Below are 16,787 nucleotides of genomic sequence, written 5' to 3'. Positions count from 1 at the left end.
TCACCGCTGAGTTTTCCCGTCCCTGAAGATGTTAGTCATTAGAAGAAAATTGGTTCTTTCCTTTAGGTTTACCTCAGGACATCACAATCAGTACATGCACTATTAAGAAGCAACAATGAGGCATTTTCTACTTCTGTTTTTCTAAATCTTAAGGCGCTGTCATCGCTGCGATCAGGGATTTCATTGTGATCTTACAACCTACAAAGATTTTAAAAGATGCCTTTGGCAGCGTGTGTCCCTGAGCAGTGTTGCTCCCTTTGATTTGTTTTTTACAAGAGGACAATATCAAAAAAGACAACTTCATTGCTTTTGTTTCACTTATCTCTCTGCTCTTGAATCAAATCCTAAATCATTTCCCTTCATCTGTTCTATTTTGCCTGTTTTGTAATATTTCCCAGTTGTACAAGATTCACTTGGTTTACCATATTTATTTAATCGGCATTTCTGCTCTGTTTTATTATGCTACCGTTTCCTCTGTTTGAAGAGCTGCATTAATTGCCTGGCTTATATTGATGTGTTTTTTCATCAGCACTGAAAATAAAACAAATGAAACTTTTAGAAAATAAAGTAAACAGAAATATGTTTGAGAACCGACTCACAGCTTGCAATATATTAATCCGATTTCTATTATTGTAGTTAGAAACTGCTGGGGTATAGGAGGTGTGACTTTTTGCTCATAATATCCAATAATGTCTCAATATACAGTATGTTACGGGGTTGTACAGTATATGTCAGCACCATTAACCTAATTATCGTTTTGTCTTCTCAGGTGATGTCGGATCAGCTAGTGATGCTTTTGGAGCTTCTGCTGGAGGAAGAGGAGCTGAGCGCGGCAACAGTGCGCGCTCTGCAGAGAACTTACAACCTACAGAATCAAGACGCTGAGGTAAGACCGCACACACATGCAACCATTCACCCACACACACATGTTCAGACTCAAGTGAGCATATGCATCCAAGCTCCATAATCTCCTCCAATAATGAAATGTAGATGGTTTCCTCTCCCTTTCCATCCCAAGGCACAGCGCTTAGTAATGTGTAATAAATTCTGCTGTAATAGCAGCTCTCTTCTTTACAGCCACCATTACTGACTAAATCCCACAAGTATTCTCTTCATGTTTTAGTACTGCACAAAGTTCCTTAATGGTACTATTAACGATGCTTGTGAGAATGTGTGTGTGTTTTCTTGTCTGTGTTTGTGTGCCGCAGCTGTGTGTGTTGGTGGCTGAAGAGGTCTTTACTGTACAGCGCCGCCTCTCAGTACAGGAGCATGAGTGTGAAAACACAGCTGCGTTGGAGCCCTCAAAACTGCTAACCTTCATCGTTAACACGTAGCTTATCTTGAAAAGAAAAATTTGATTCATATCTAGTTTTCTAGAAGCTCTTATTAATTATATGAGCTGTTTTGTTGGGGCAGTAATGTATATAATGGGGCTCAGATGTTCTGTTGCAAGAGGCCAATTGAGTGGCTATTGTACTGAATCCAGACATTACATTAGACAATGTATTATTTACATTCCAAACTCACAATCAGGCCACTTGTTCAAGTTCCCACATTTACAAAAGTTGCTTCTAATTTAGAACGTTTAACGTATTTCTGTCAGTTTATTAACTAGACGTTTGTTTTAGTGGCTTTATTCAGTTTTTGATGTTACTGTCTTGTATTTAATTTCAGTATTTAACATTGCGATCAACAAGCTGAGGCCCCTTTGCCTTTGGCCTTGGGTCCAGCTCTAGGTGTAGGCCCCTTTAGTCAGACTTCCTGGAAGATGAAAGCAGTTTCTCATCTGCAAGTTCCATGAAAAACTTTAAGTGTTTGCTAAAAATACACAGGGCCATTATGCACACAGTCATGCATGGACCCACACACTCTTTCTCTCATTCATCAACATACACACTCCTGAACGCACCTGTCTAAAGGCAATGGTCTGTCCTAATGTTAGTAATCTCATTCAGAAGAGGTTAATCACCTATGTCTATTCTTGTAAATGTAGCAATGTATTCTCCTTTCATTCTCTCTCTTTCTCTCCCTATCTGGCTCCTGGTCTCATTGTATTCCTCTTCTCACTCATCTTTTCTATGTCTGGTCCTGCATCCTCTTCAGATAAATAATATGTTTAAAATTCTTGGACAAACACCAGACACAGTGCAGTTCAGCCTGTTTAGCCCCTCATTGTTCACCTTAGAATTAGAGCTTTTCAAACTATAACGTATCATCAATTAATCAATATATATCAATTAATCCATTTTATAAGGTATTTTCTCATTACTACAACTTAATCTGGTGATAAAGGCACAGCATGCTGTTACATATTGTTTCACCACCTGTTGCTTGTCTCTCCTTATAAAGTGGAGGGACATTTATAGTGATACGCTCTGCAGTGAATGTGACAAAGAAGCTTGGATCTGGGGTAAAGGTGTTGAGAAGAATAGCGTGCAAGCTAAAGACTGTGTGTGTGTGGTTTGTGTGAACAAGTACACGATAGTGAAAGGAAATATGGGGCTGACCAGCACTGTGCGTGCCGTGGGACTGCTTTGGGAACAGTGTGACCATGAATACATGTGTGAGTGTGCCTGTGAGCTGGAGCATGTGCTTGCACGTTTGAGAGAGAGCGTGCGTGACTTTTCCCATTCCTTTCATATGTGCGTCATGGGATGCGAGATGCTGCGTGACTCTGTTTGCGTGTGCATGTATGTGCGTATCCATGCATGTAGTTTCGTGAGGGGCATTTCTAATTTTTTTTTGAGAGCGTAAATGCAGGCTTGTGTGTCAACCACACAGGACACATTGTTTGTGCCCAGGTTAGGTTTACTCCTGCAGTGACTAGAAACTTCACTGGACCACATTAAGTCTGGTTCCACAACATGTGGACCACAGAAGAAGAGGCAAGAGTTAATAATAAACCAAGAAGTGTCAAGGGAAAAAAGTCAACCTAAGTTCATTTGTATAGCCTCTTATCACAATAACAACCTCAGTGGACTGGAAACAAAAACAGCTCCTCAAGTGTACAAAAAAAACCTCTAATGGGAAAAATTGAGAAAGATCACAGAGGAGGAAATCCCTGTCCAGTCCTTATACAGTAGGTGCCACTGGGCAAACAACGAGATATAAAAAAAAAAAAAAAAAAAAAAGCTATAATAAGGTAGTGCCGTGGACCACCGATATAATGTTAAAAGTAGAGCTGAAACAGATTAATCAACTGATCGTGTTTTGACAGAAAATGAATAATAGTAATTTTTCAAGCAAAAATGCCAAACATTCCCTGGTGCAAGCTTGTCAGAAGTGAAGATTTGCTGCTTGTATTGTCTTCTGATATAGTAAATTGAATATCTTTGGACAAAACAAGCAATTTGAAGACATCAAAGTTGGCTTTACAAAATTCTGATAATTTTTCACTACTTTACATGAGGCTGCCATTGGGCGCCCATGCTGGCATACAGTATGAGGGAAAAGTCCAGACCACTGTAACACTGCGTTCACATGCTTTTGCGTGTCTGTTTTGTCTATTAGATTCTATGTTTGTCATGGTAAGTGCGTGCACACACGGTGTACGTTATGTGTCGGAGTCTGCGGTGGTGGTGGAGGGTGAAGGAGGGGCAGGGGTGCAGTAATAAATGAAGGAATGTCACCGTGTTATTGCATGTGTTGTCAGAGAGAGAGAGGCCCAGCGAGAGGAAAGCGAGTAAAAAAAGGGGGTAAGGAGAGGTGCACCAGGCAGCTGCTCTGCCCCAGGGCTCTCCCCAGGAATGTAACCCAGGGCAGGGAACAGCTGCTGGGACTACGCAGGCCAGAAGGGCAGGGCTGGCACCAGAGGGCACACATACTGTACACATTTGTGCACACTCACACATTCATGAATACAGACACACACACATATCCTTGTTCCCATGTGGGCAGATGGTGGAAGAGCGTGTTGCACTTAACTTTTACCCTTTGCTGTTTGTCATGTCTGATTTGGGATTTTTGCAGCCTTCTAGGGTTAACAGAGGTAGAGAATACATGTAAAACTGAATATTTCAAATTTAAAGGATAGAGGAACTAGAAAGCTCTTTTGAGACTAATTAAACTTATGTTTATTTGGTAGGTTGCAAAGGTAATGTGAGGATTTAAATGTGGCTATTCTAGATGGCGCATTGCTCACTCCATGTATACAGGTGGACAAACAACAACAACTCCTATTAAGAGTGTGAACACTGTCACACAGCACACAGGTTGATCCATTTGGCTCCTTTATAGACACAAGTACAAGTGCTGTAGAAATGCTTGAGCTGTTGAAATAGAATCAATCACCCACGCTCAATCACTGTACTCTCCAAAAGCCTTTTTTTTTTTTTTAATTCTGTTTGTGGAGATACTTATGGAGGAGATTAAACTACCCGAAAAAAAATCGTCCAAGCGCTGCAGATCCAGGCCTGCACACACACACACACACACACAAACACATACTCAGACAGACAGACAAGCACTGCATATCCAGATATATTGCAGATGATGAAGGATGATGGTTGAGGTCTGAGGGACAGAGCCAGTCTCTGATCTCTCCTGTATCCGAGGCAACAGAGCTCCTATTGATCCTCTAGCAGAAAGGCCAGGCATTAGCTTTCACACACAACACACACACACACACACAGTGAACACACACAGATGCACGTTGTCAGAGAATTAAACGGACCTTTTAAACATGAATTTTGGATAGAGATGGTTTCCTTTCTTAGCCAAAGTTCACAACTGTTAACCCTCCGATTGTGGATGAATCTTTTCATTGTCAGTGGAGCACCTTCCAGCTTTGTCTCTTAGCTTGTCCGATTAGCCGTTTGCCTTTCGTTACTGGCCTTGAAGGAGACCAGTTGACATTAATGTGCGAGTGCACTGGTCAAAAGCATCAAAATAAAAGATTAGTGTAATTAGTAAGCTCCAGTCAGAAACACTCATCATAGAATTAACCCTTATTGCAGTTAAATACAGTCACGCTTGGCGCTGACGGATCCCTGGAGCAGCCAAGTGTGGGTATACAGGAGTGGGCCAAAAGCTCAACATTGATAAGACAAATCATTTTAACCCTGAGTCATGTTAGGATTTTGAACAGGGAAGGTGGAGGCTGGGGGGGGTGCAGCAGCATCAGCAGCGGTGAGGGAGGCAGCATTGGTGTAGCAGGGATCAGTCAGAATGGAGTCATATTTAAGTGGATCCCCTTGATGTGAAAATTGCTGTGATTTGTGTGTGACTGATAAAGAATAATGATTTAATAAGCGGGTGTATTTAACTGCATATTGTCTGGACATGGACAGCTTTGAATGTACGAATATGACTCAACTAAACTTACAAAGACCAGTGACCTTATACAACTTCAGTAATAAAACCATGGCCATTTTAAGATGTACAGTATATTGGCTACATGAAGTGCAAGTGTTTTAATGTCTATCTTTAGTTTGAAGTGAGTAATTATTTTTTTGATTTCTTGAGTCTGTGTTGCTCCATTTGACCACTGTGTTGCCCACAGTCGGAGATTTGGTATGTATTATTTCATTAACAGTTGTTGTATATTTTCCTCTGTTTTGGCTTTCAGGTCCGACATCGCTGGTGTGAGCTGGTGGTCAAACACGCGTACACTCAGGCTTACAGAGACGTGGAACACTTTCTGGTTCATGACCAAGTAAGTAGATACACAACAGCAACTGAACATTTGTCCTACATGATAAAATGAAACACTGAAAACACTGATTCAACCTGAGAGAAGCCTGTACGCAATAAAAAAAAAAAAAAACTAATAAAAATTGATTGATTTTGTGTGTGTGTGTGTGTTTTCCAGGCCATGGGTGTGTATCTGTACGGGGAGCTGATGGTTCAGGAGGACCCTGAGCAGCAGGCTCTGGTCCGTCGTTGCCTCTCATTGGTCACGGAACAAATGGACCAATCAGCACGCAGAGTGGTAGAGGACATGGTCCTTTGACATTGGAGGTGAAGTCTCATTTCAGTTCTTATGGTAGTATTCTTTCATTTAAACCAGGATGCAAAATGCAAATTTAATCTCTTTTGCACTATTTTCTTTTTTTTCACACCTTGTGTTGTCTTCACGTCTAAACTGAAAATCAACACTTTTCTTGATGCTTTTTATCAATCTTTTTAAGTTTTTCTTACGTTTTTGTTCCTTTTTTCAATGTTTGTCACTTTTTTGACATTTTCAACACTACGTAAATCTAACTTATTAACTTTAGTTTTACAGGTATTTTGAAATTTATAATAAGCAAATCGTACCTAATGTTTGAGTTGGAAAAGCAGAAATTAGGAATTATTTAGACTAAAATGAAGGAATGTATGTTGATGGATAATCACAAACTGGAAATGTCAATTTTATTATAGTTAAAACCCCTTCAATATTTTTTTTAATGTAAAAATGAGTAAGACACCCGAAATCACCAACGGAAATCCAAGACTTGTTGAATTAATTGTTTTAATATCTGGTGATTCAATATGGTAGTTAAAAAGACTTGATAAGAATTTGACCGACAGCGTTAATCACCTCAAATAGGGATCTATTCAGAATACACAAAAGAGTTTCGGACAGTAAATTTTTAATTTGGGTTTATGGGTTGTTAAAGTACACGTATAAGCAAATATTTTATCTCAAATGGACTTTTATCTCTGCAAGTGGAATCGTCAAGAAAAAAAAAGTTGTTGGCTGATCTAATCATGACGTCTCCGGACCAGTAAATTGATGTGCACGTTACGGGTTACTACGTTCCTCTCAGTACTGATATTGTTGTGTGTGATGTGTTTGTTGTGGGTGTGTGGTGAAAATAGTGTTGTGTGTGTGGCTGTGTCCTGGTGTGCTTGCCGTGTGTGTGTGTGTGGTCGTGTGTGTTGTTGTGTCTGTGTGTGTGTGTGTTGTGTGTGTGTGGTGTGTGTGTGTGTGTGTGGTGTGTGGTGTGTGTGTGTGTGGTGTGTGTGTGTGTGTGTGTGATGTTTACATGTTGTGGGGACAAAAATTGGGGGACAACAGCTGATCGGGGTCTTCGGCTGTTGGGACAAATTGTGGGACCAACAACTTTAAAGCACTGTTGGTGAGGAAAAGACTGGTTTTAGGATCAGGGTTAGAATTAGGTTATGGTTAGGGTGGGGGTGGGGGTTAAGGTTAGGCATTTAGGTTTGATGGTTAAGGTTAGTGTAAGTGGCTAGGGAATGCATTATGTCAATGACTGGTCCCCACAAAGATAGTGAGACACACTTGTGTGTGTGTTTGTGTGTGTGTATTGTAGACTCAGAATGGGGCCTTTTCCGTAGTTTCACAGCAGCGCCATCAGGACGTGTTTGTCAGAAAAGGAATTTGGGAATGTGTTCTTCAAACAAACGAGAGAGGGAGGAAAGAAAAAGACAGAGAACAGGTCAGCGAGCGTTTTGCGAACGGCTCAGGGCGCTCTCTACTTAATGTGGGGTGATTTTTATACTGTTGACCCTGAAATTCCTCCTGCATATGTCCCCCATTGAGTTTTATGACGATTTAGAACCGTGAGGGGTTTATTGGTCTCACACTAAATGAAGGGAAGAGAGAAATGTATTGTTTAGACGGACAGACAGGAAAAAAGGGAGGAAGAGAGAGAGAGCGGAAGAGAGGACTAGAGTGAAGACAGGTCTCTTTGAAGCTGCTGATCTTTTCATAACAGTCCTGCTATTACTGACACTAACCTTTGAATAATGAGAGGAGGCTATTAAAAGGATCTTGACTCGACAATTGAACTATAGTAACCCAGTTATTCTTTAAAGCGTTTATACAGTAGTATACTATGGATTGAATGGTACATATACTGTATGCCACACACATACAAACACACACACACACATATGCACACACACACTTCCAGGTGTGATCACTCAGCTTCATAGGCCCCAGTAGCTGTACGGCCATCACTGTTGTAACACAGTGGCAATCAAGCTTACATCCCTCTCTAATTAATTTATGGAAATAACACTGTGCCTCATATTAAAAACAGTTCAAATCTGAGCTCAGATTTCATTAGCAACTTAATCAAGTTCCCTTTACTACAGCCTCACCTGAGACTAAATGAGTTGCCTGTGGTGTACTTTACAAATAATCTGAAGAAGTCGATGAATTGTTGCTCTCCCACTTGACTGGTGAAGAACCTGAGGAGGAAGTAACCCTGGACAAACCTGAACAAAACAATACAATACAGAGAAACATTATTTTTTAATTTCTTATTTCCCACATGCAAAAAAAAAACAGGACGGAGTTAGAGGACCTAGGCACAGAGTTTTACATAATCTCATATTGGAGAAGCTGATACAAGCTGATGTTTGGCAGTTTTGCTTGAGAAATGAATTAAACGATTTGTTGAATATCAAAATAGTTGCTAATAATTTTCTGTTGATCTGTTTCCAGATTCCGATTCCATTATTGATCAACTATCATTGATGCAGAGTAATACATTACATGACCTTTTCTAACTGAGCCATGCCTGCTTCAAACCGGTAACAATGGCATAAACAAAACATAAATCATGTCAAAAACCAAAATTGTTATTTTACTTTGGCAGAAAATGAAGTGTTCATGTAGAAACTCAGAAACCGATTAAGAAAGTAGGTGTTAATCTTATTACCTAGCACCCCAATACAGCAAGTACAGGGTGAAACGAGGCGCCTGTGACCTTGGTCAACACAGGCGGCCTCAAAAGGAGCTGCTAAATACTCGTCCTTGTCAACCTGAGTGACTTACAACACTAAATCCTTTTTTTAGGCCGTGACCGAGCCACTACAAGACCGGCTTTTATCTTCAGACGCACACACACACACACAGACGCACGCACAGACACACAGACAGACAGACAGCTTTATGCATTTGCACAGGATGTGAAAGGCTTTCTAGACAAGTGCTCGGCATCTGGCTCAGTCCTGATAAATCTCTCTAACACACACACACACACACACACACACACACACACACACACACACACACACACACACACACACACACACACACACACACACACACACACACACACACACACACACACACACACAGCCTCCCTACACCTCTCTGTGGAGCCTCACTCCAAGTACAGGAGGACTGAAAGAAATCAACTTAAAGATCTATAAAATTTAAAAAAGAATAGAAGAAAAAAAGAATAATTTAGAGATGTATATCCTAACTTTTACTGTTGTGTCCCATTGGACTGAAGCAACCAAGCCTCTGTAAACATCAATGGATCATGCTGGTCAACTGAGCCCATCTCTCTCCAATTAAAATGATGGATGAACCAACCTCCTCGCTGCTTTTTCATATTGCACTGCGGGGAGATGGATTTATGTTTTACTGCTCAATTTGGGTGTCCCTACCATCTTTTCTGAAGTAGAGCAGTCCTATCCTTTATATATACACACACACAAACACACACACACACACACACACACACACACACAAAATACAGTGGGATTAGGCTGAGGCGGGCTGAGCGGGTTTTAACTGAAAACAACATGTCTGTCAAGGCGCACTCCCGGCTCTGTGTTTTTAAACCTAAAAAGCACAACCCTTTAAAAGGAGAAGGGTGGTCTCCCCCTGTCTTTTTTTTTTCGTTCTTCTTTTCCCTCCCCGCTCACTCCCTTGTTCTTTTCTTCCCCCAGTACATACCTCTGGAATCCCTCTTGATCTGCTTAATGAGGGGCATATCGCCGGGTTAGCCGAGCGTGGGGAATGGGAGAGGAGAAGGGGGGGGTAACCAAGGAAATAGTGTGAGAGAGAGGGAGAGAGGATGTACAGGGCTGGTCTTTCATGACTGCGCTCTGATGGCAGAAGTGGGGGGAGAAAGTCCCGACAAAGTTAGAGGTGTTGCAGGTTAGTGCTGACTTGAAGATGTCGTTAGAAGAGGGACAAAAAGAGACGGGGAGAGAAGATCTCCTTCTTTCATGTCTGGGCTGTGAGGGTTCCTGGCGTGCTGATTTGTGACTTATGATAAAATCACATTGCCAGGGATTACCACACAGCCCTGACCCAGCCAGCTGCCATGGCAACTACAGCCCCGCCTACACACACACACACGCACACACACCCTCATCGGTCCCCCAGAAACCTAAAACCAAAGAAGACATGATTATCTAAGAGTCTGTGATTGTGTTTAAGGAGTTGATTTGAAAGTACGGATGATGAGGGAGCCACAGGGTCTTGATGTGTGTGGTGTGTGTGTGTGTGTGTGTGTGTGTGTGTGTGTGTGTGTGTGTGTGTGTGTGTGTGTGTGTGTGTGTGTGTGTGTCAGTCCGCCAGACAGGTTGTGTATCCTCTCTCCAGCCAGGCACAGAGCTTAGCTGATTGGTGAACAGTGATTGATTTCCTCTTTGTTCACAGTGGCTAAGTTCTGCACCTGAGGAGAGCATGACCCAGACAAGCAGACAAAGGAAGACAATGAGTGTGTGTGACAGAAAAAAAAAAAAAGTGTTTACAGTGGCGGCTGTGTGTGTGTTTGTGCCTTTGTGTTCATTTATCTAATGTGTGAACATTTCAGTCACAGAACTCCCTTCCCTCTTGTCCTCCACTGTTTTCTCGCTCCTTATAGAACTTGTTTGTCCTGCATCCTTTTCTTTCTTTTATCTAATTTCCCTTTTCTCCTCCCGCTTCCTTATCCTACATTTTCCTTCCATTTGGTCTAAAACTCTATAGTACTTCCCACTGAGACCATCTCACTCAGAAGAATTGAGCACACAAGCCTCCTTACAAATTCGAAACGCTGTGCAACATTACTAATGAGCCCCGGTTCATTCGCTCGTCTTTTATCTTCCTCTGCGTCCGTCTCCATCCACACACGGAGCATGAAAGATAATCCCGCGGATGACGCCAGATTGCACGCTTCGTAGTTCTAGCGAAGGTGAGAGCGGGTACCTCAGGAGAGCGACTGTACTTCCAGTACTAATGAGGCCTGGGGAGACCCAAACTCTGCTTAATGCTGCTGACAGATATTTAATCAATCTGGGCGCCGTGGTTACCATCATCACCCTCATCATAATTATTGTTCTTCACATCCACTATTATCTCTTTCTTACCGCAGACTCTCGCTGTGTCCCAAAGTAATACTTCATACTAATTCTATACAGTACGTGCTAAATACATATACTCATAGTATACTGTAAAAGGAAATGGATGACTGTGTATTTGACTATATCTTGGCTAAGTGTAGTGACTTCCAGTTATCGTTCTTCGCATCTCAACTCTTGACAAGAAAGCACATTTCCTAAAATGTCAAACTATTCCTTTAACTTGACAGTTTCATTTCATTATAGCAGGGAAACGGGCGGGCCTTTCAGCAAATCTGCTCGTTTCAGTTACTTAAAGTGCACGTTTTCAGCTTTCTATCACTTTGGCAGTGAGAAGTGCCGTGTGTGCATCCCTGGCTGATGTGGATTGATTTCTGATCTAATCCCAGCCCGAGGGAGCCAAGAGACAGAGATCCAGAAAGCATTCTCACGGAACCCATTTTCACCCAACAAGACGTCAAAGGGTGGAAATCTTCTGGAAATCTTGCAACAATTTGCAACCTTTCCATCATTTATATTCATATTAGCGTTGTCAGTTTCACTTTTTACTGCATGATATATGAGCTTCCATTGTCTTGGTGTTTGTCAAAAGCTTGTGATCCTGTAAAACACTTCCTGATGACAAGAAAAGCCGGAATTGGGAATTTGGGTCACACCGCACGTGGTATTATTTCATAGTGTACTAAAGGATGGTTCCCAAATTAGTCAAGATCAGCTTTAACTCCCTTTTTATCAAGGTTATGGTCGTCTTTTTTGACCCTTTTGTGTCTTTCCCCAAATGATTTTGTCGACTTTTTCTGTGCCTTTTGAGTTTTTCCCCAAATTTCTAAAGCTTTTGTTTTTAATTTACATTTGTTACTTTTGTTTACATTTTTGTTACTTTTTAAAAATCTTTTCACATTTTTGTCACTTTATTTGGCATTTTTCACATTTTAGTCAATTTTTTGGGACATTTTTGTTACTTTTTTGACGTCTTTTGACATTTGTTCACATTTGAGTCACTTTTGACATTTTTCTCTCTTTTATTTACATTGTTTTCAAAGTTATTTTACCAATTGTTACCCTAAATGCTATAAAATTGACAAAAAACAAATTCAATAAACTGATTATTTATTTAACTTGTGAGGAGCGTTGTTGGGAACTATCCACTTTACTTTTTTGGGAAAATTAGTCTGAAAGAAACCCAAATATTCTGATATAGAACTTTATGGAAAAGGGAAGACAACACAAAAACACGCAGGTTCACCATGCACGTTTCTATTTAGCACGCCCACGTCTGCCAACCCAAGGATCAATAAATCCCCGTCTGTCTGACTTGTCCCAAGAAATAGATTGGTGTTGGAACTGTTACACAGCAACCTCCATTTGCATCTTCCTCCCAAACAAAAGGTTTCTCTGAAATACAAATACCTTCTCAGTGCATTCATCATCCGAGCTGTCAATAACTCCAGCTGGACTACATGCGAAGAATAAATCATGCATGCCCGATACTTTTAATTTAAATAAAACCTGACCTACAGTAACTTCCTGCATTACCCTTGCTGTAACGTGGGTGTCCACGGTTATACTGGCTAATTGCAATGCGAAGCTCTACCGCTCTAGCCCGATTACTCCCTAATCAAAACCATGACAGATGGCTGGGAATGTATTTTAAAACTGGTCGGCCTTTTTTTTGGCAATCAGCATACGAGGCGCGAGGAGGTATTATAGCGCTCTATATTCACGACGACAAAATGGCGACTAAACGAGGACAGATGTGTGAATTAGAAATGAGGGCCATGTGGAGCCTGCCATTTTTAGACCTATATTTAGGGCCTGTTAAAAGAGTAATGACCATCAAAGGCCTGTAAAAGAGAGGAATTGCCATCAGAGCCCATATCTAAAAGGTGATTTATTGCACTCTAATGGGAGGGAAATGGTGCTCTGCACATCAAAGGACAAAGCAACATTGTGTAGAGACACTGAAAATAAACGTATTCAGCCCACACCACCCACACCGTCTCCTCTTCACGCAGCTAAACTCCACTGATTGTCTTTTTAATAACAAGTATATTTTAGAACGCCGTTGCGTTAGATTCTATTTTAAAATATATGATTGCAATATCTTATATCACTAACTTTAAGTGATGCCGTATACATGCTTGTTCCTCACAGAAGGGGATTGAATGGGATTTTGATGGATTTATAGTTTATGATCAGACTCCTGAAATAGACTTACAGCCATTTTTCATGGCAATTACGTACCGATAGTTTTGGATTGCTCCCACCAGCCAGGAGTGGCCTTCCTGGTGGGGAGGTTTCTCCCGGGTCCACCAGCAAGGGAAACCGTTTAAATGAACCCACAGTAGCGTGGTTTCTTGTGGGTTTAGCAAAGCAGAACACTGGCTGACACGCAGTCTGAGTACTAATTACTTTTTGCTTCATTACAGATTAAAAAAAAAAAAGCATGTGTTCATAGCCTACCAGTGCTGCGTGGAAAAAGGAGAAGAGAGATTCGGGCTTGGCTTCCTGTGCCTACTGAGCTGATAATCAGTCCTATACAACCACTGGCTCAGTTCAGCAGGAACAGGTTTCCAGTCCACTCGGCACCAAACCACAAGATTATACGCGAGAGCTGAATCTTTATGGATTTTATTTTACAAGATTTCTTTTCAGGATTTGAAAGATGATCTCATCCATGCTGGGACCAGTTTTCACACAGCATGTGCATTGGTTTCTGATGGACTGCACAATATTTGAAGAGATGACTCTATAGAAATTGAATGCCTTTTAAAGGAGCATTTCAATGAATTATTATTACTAGAATTATTTTAGGACAAATGTGTTTGGAACTTCTTTGTCGAGCTAGGCAGATAAATCTGTTGCACCCATAGTATCTGTCGCCGTTAGCTTATTGCAGATATATATATATATATTTGTCAATTAATCAATTAGTTAGTAGAAAAATAACTGGCAAGTTTGATAGTCGTTTTTTCTTTTCTTTATTTTTTTTTCTTTTTGCGGTTATAGTCTGTTTTATTCTTCAGTGAAATTAAAAAATCTGTTTTGAACTCGGATATGGAACATTTATAGACTGAACAATGAATCCTTTTTTTTTTTTTTACAGAAGTATAGATTATAAAAAACAATTACTATTTCTATCATCTCACCGCGACCATATTTTCTGCCAATATACAGTATATGCTAATATGTACACAATTAGGGCTGCATGTGTCTGCATTATATAGTTCGTCCACCAGAGGGTACAAGTTGTTTTTTCAACTGTAAAATGTCATGCTCAGTACTTTAAAAAAAAAATTAATTCAAGAGATCCTTATCAAAAACTCTATTGTTAGCGACGAGTCAAACACTGCTACGGGGGGGGAGCCCAGAGCCGCCTAGCACCAATTCCTGGTTAGTAGATGTAACGTCATTTTTACACATAGAAAAAAATCCAATATACTGTCAGAAGATTCCTGAAGAAATTCCATGAAACCTGGGACCCCCTCCTTTCTTATACGAACCACCTATCTCCCCCCCCAATTTGTATAGAAATTGTTTTTTTTTGTGTTATTTTTTCTTGTTTCTGTACTCCATCTGTCGGTACATTCCTGTGTATCACAATGAATAAGGAGGGAGAGTGGATGGTGGATAGATGAATGGAGAGTTTGGTTGAAGGGTGGTGGTGGTGGGGGGGGGGGGGGGATGGGGGGGGTGCATGTGTTTTTGTTCTGTTTTAAAAGCAAGAAAAATGTCAAACCTGCTACCTTTTGTTATTCCCAATACAGCCTGTAATCATTTCTGAGGTTTGAGCAATAAACCAATAAATATTGGCCAATCTATTATTATCAGAATTTTAAACTAAAAAATATTGGCATCCAAAACCCAGTATCGGACGGGTTCTGTGTTCAGCCAAACATGGAACCTGGATCATTTGTCTAGACTGAACACACACGCACCGTTCCGCCAGAGGAACGTAGACATCCACCAAATGTTCTGGAATGCTTCAATCTAAACTTATCTTTCTCCTCCAGGTCGGCTGCAGATGGGGACGACAGGAGTTTGGCGTACGAGGGTCCAGAGGGTTCCCCCTCCTCTTCTGTAAAAGAGGGACGTACACATCAGAAGGCTGCGCGCTCTCATTTTCCAACCGAGGCGAGGTTTAGAGGACAGCAGTTCTGTCCATTCAAGGCTAAAAGAAGAAGTGTAGACCAATCACAATACAAGCTGTGGCTTGTGAGATGAGATGTTGTTGACTACATTATTTCATGCTGTGGTCAAAGAAAAACGACATAATGTCACCGGGTTTAAAACGATAGACACTAGGAAGAGGGGGATTTTGGTTCCTTTATCTATTTTTTCAGTACCTAATGTTTCTAAGTCCACATCAAAAAAAGCTTTTATGCTTTTATGTTTAAAGCACCTTCTGACTGGAATAACTTACCAGTAAATAGTCGCTCCATTTAATTTTTCACTTTCACACTAACTGTACATGCAGACTTTAACACCCGTCCAATTTGATCTCATCCCTCACTCTTTTCTCTTTACTGAAGCACTTACTCTCCCTTTTACAGTAAAGCGCGGCTATATTCTGAATATCATTATTCCGTTACTTATGTTGTAATTGTAGGCTCTGTGTGATGTTATGTGTTTTGCTGGTGTCTGTTTTGATTTTTTTTGCTTATCTTGTTTGTACATGGGCAAAGTTTTTGTGGTATCTTGTTCAGCAACCCCCTCGAAAACGAGATTTCAAGGGTTTATCCTTATAAAATAATTTCAAAGATATCTCACTGATAGAGATACTGCACACTGTAAACCCAGTTGTAAATGAACTTTTTAGTAGTCACTACTTATGCGTTCATGTTTTGTTAAAAAAAACATATTCCTTACTAAATCATATTAGTTGTTTGTAATAATCAGCTAAAGCAGTGAGAACTAAGGATGTTAAGTTTCTGTGTGGTAGGGGCGGAGTCATTTGAACAGTTCTTATAGTCTCAATGACGCCAGAAAAAGATAATTTATAAATAATTTATGATTTTTAGTAATGACTACTAATGTAAACTTGATTTATCTACTGCATCAACTTACTGCTCTGTCAAGTTTCACCTTGTGTAAAAACTTAAGACGGTTTGAGGCAACGGATTTCCACGCAAATTTCTAGTAAAGGTAACGAAGTCGGGATAAGAGTGCACCTCCGTCCATGTCCAAGGCCCTGAGCTGTGTGTGTAGGTGGGACTTCATGTCTGTTTAGTCTGAAGCCATGATCTGGATCTTAAGTGTTTAGATAGGAAATACTTTCAGATGAGTCAAGTTTTAATAATAAATTACTTCTCTCTGGCCAGTAACAAGACAGGGAAATATACAACCTCTCAGGGCATTTCTTTGTGTGTAAATGATGGTTTTGCAGTTTTTTAGCAAAGTGAAGATTTTGTTTAATGTTTATGTAAAAATAAAATGTTTTCTTAAAATAAATGCATGAATTTTTAAGCTTATTCCATCACTGAAGGAGCAAACCTAAACCGATACTACCTCGTGCTTATTCGTTTTTTTATCGCTTTGGTAGTATTATTGCAAGTAGGTGGTAATACCTCACAACTCTTAGTACAAAACTCAAAATAGATCATCAAAATTGCTTTTTTTCAAACATGTAATCACAAGTTCAATTGACAACACCGATAATTAGTGTGTCATCAAACTATTTTTCATATGAAGTAATTATCTTTCACAATGCAATGCTTACAATACTTTTGATATGCTTCTCCTCTGATTTATCT

The 16,787-nt window shown here is 40.4% G+C and overlaps 1 protein-coding gene across 3 annotated transcripts in view; it reads left to right on the top strand.

The window, feature by feature from the left end:
• aopep (aminopeptidase O (putative)) overlaps positions 1-15,290 on the top strand; it is a 72,975-nt gene extending 57,685 nt beyond the window's left edge. For 2 of the 3 annotated variants that reach the window (XM_032515061.1, XM_032515059.1), the window contains 4 exons: positions 770-886; positions 5,567-5,653; positions 5,810-5,958; positions 15,048-15,290. In XM_032515061.1, coding sequence (XP_032370952.1) covers positions 770-886; positions 5,567-5,653; positions 5,810-5,950 — 345 coding nt within the window. In that variant the 3' untranslated portion in view covers positions 5,951-5,958; positions 15,048-15,290. Of the gene's footprint in view, positions 1-769; positions 887-5,566; positions 5,654-5,809; positions 5,959-7,256; positions 7,585-15,047 lie in introns of those variants that run through there. The other variant, XM_032515060.1, reaches the window with a different exon arrangement.
• The last annotated feature ends 1,497 nt before the right edge of the window (positions 15,291-16,787 follow it).

The sequence above is a fragment of the Etheostoma spectabile genome, chromosome 5 (genome assembly GCF_008692095.1).
Source record: "Etheostoma spectabile isolate EspeVRDwgs_2016 chromosome 5, UIUC_Espe_1.0, whole genome shotgun sequence".
In the NCBI taxonomy this organism is placed as follows: domain Eukaryota; kingdom Metazoa; phylum Chordata; class Actinopteri; order Perciformes; family Percidae; genus Etheostoma; species Etheostoma spectabile.
The sequence above is the reverse complement of the archived record's forward strand: the minus strand, read 5'-3'. Positions and strand labels throughout refer to the sequence as shown.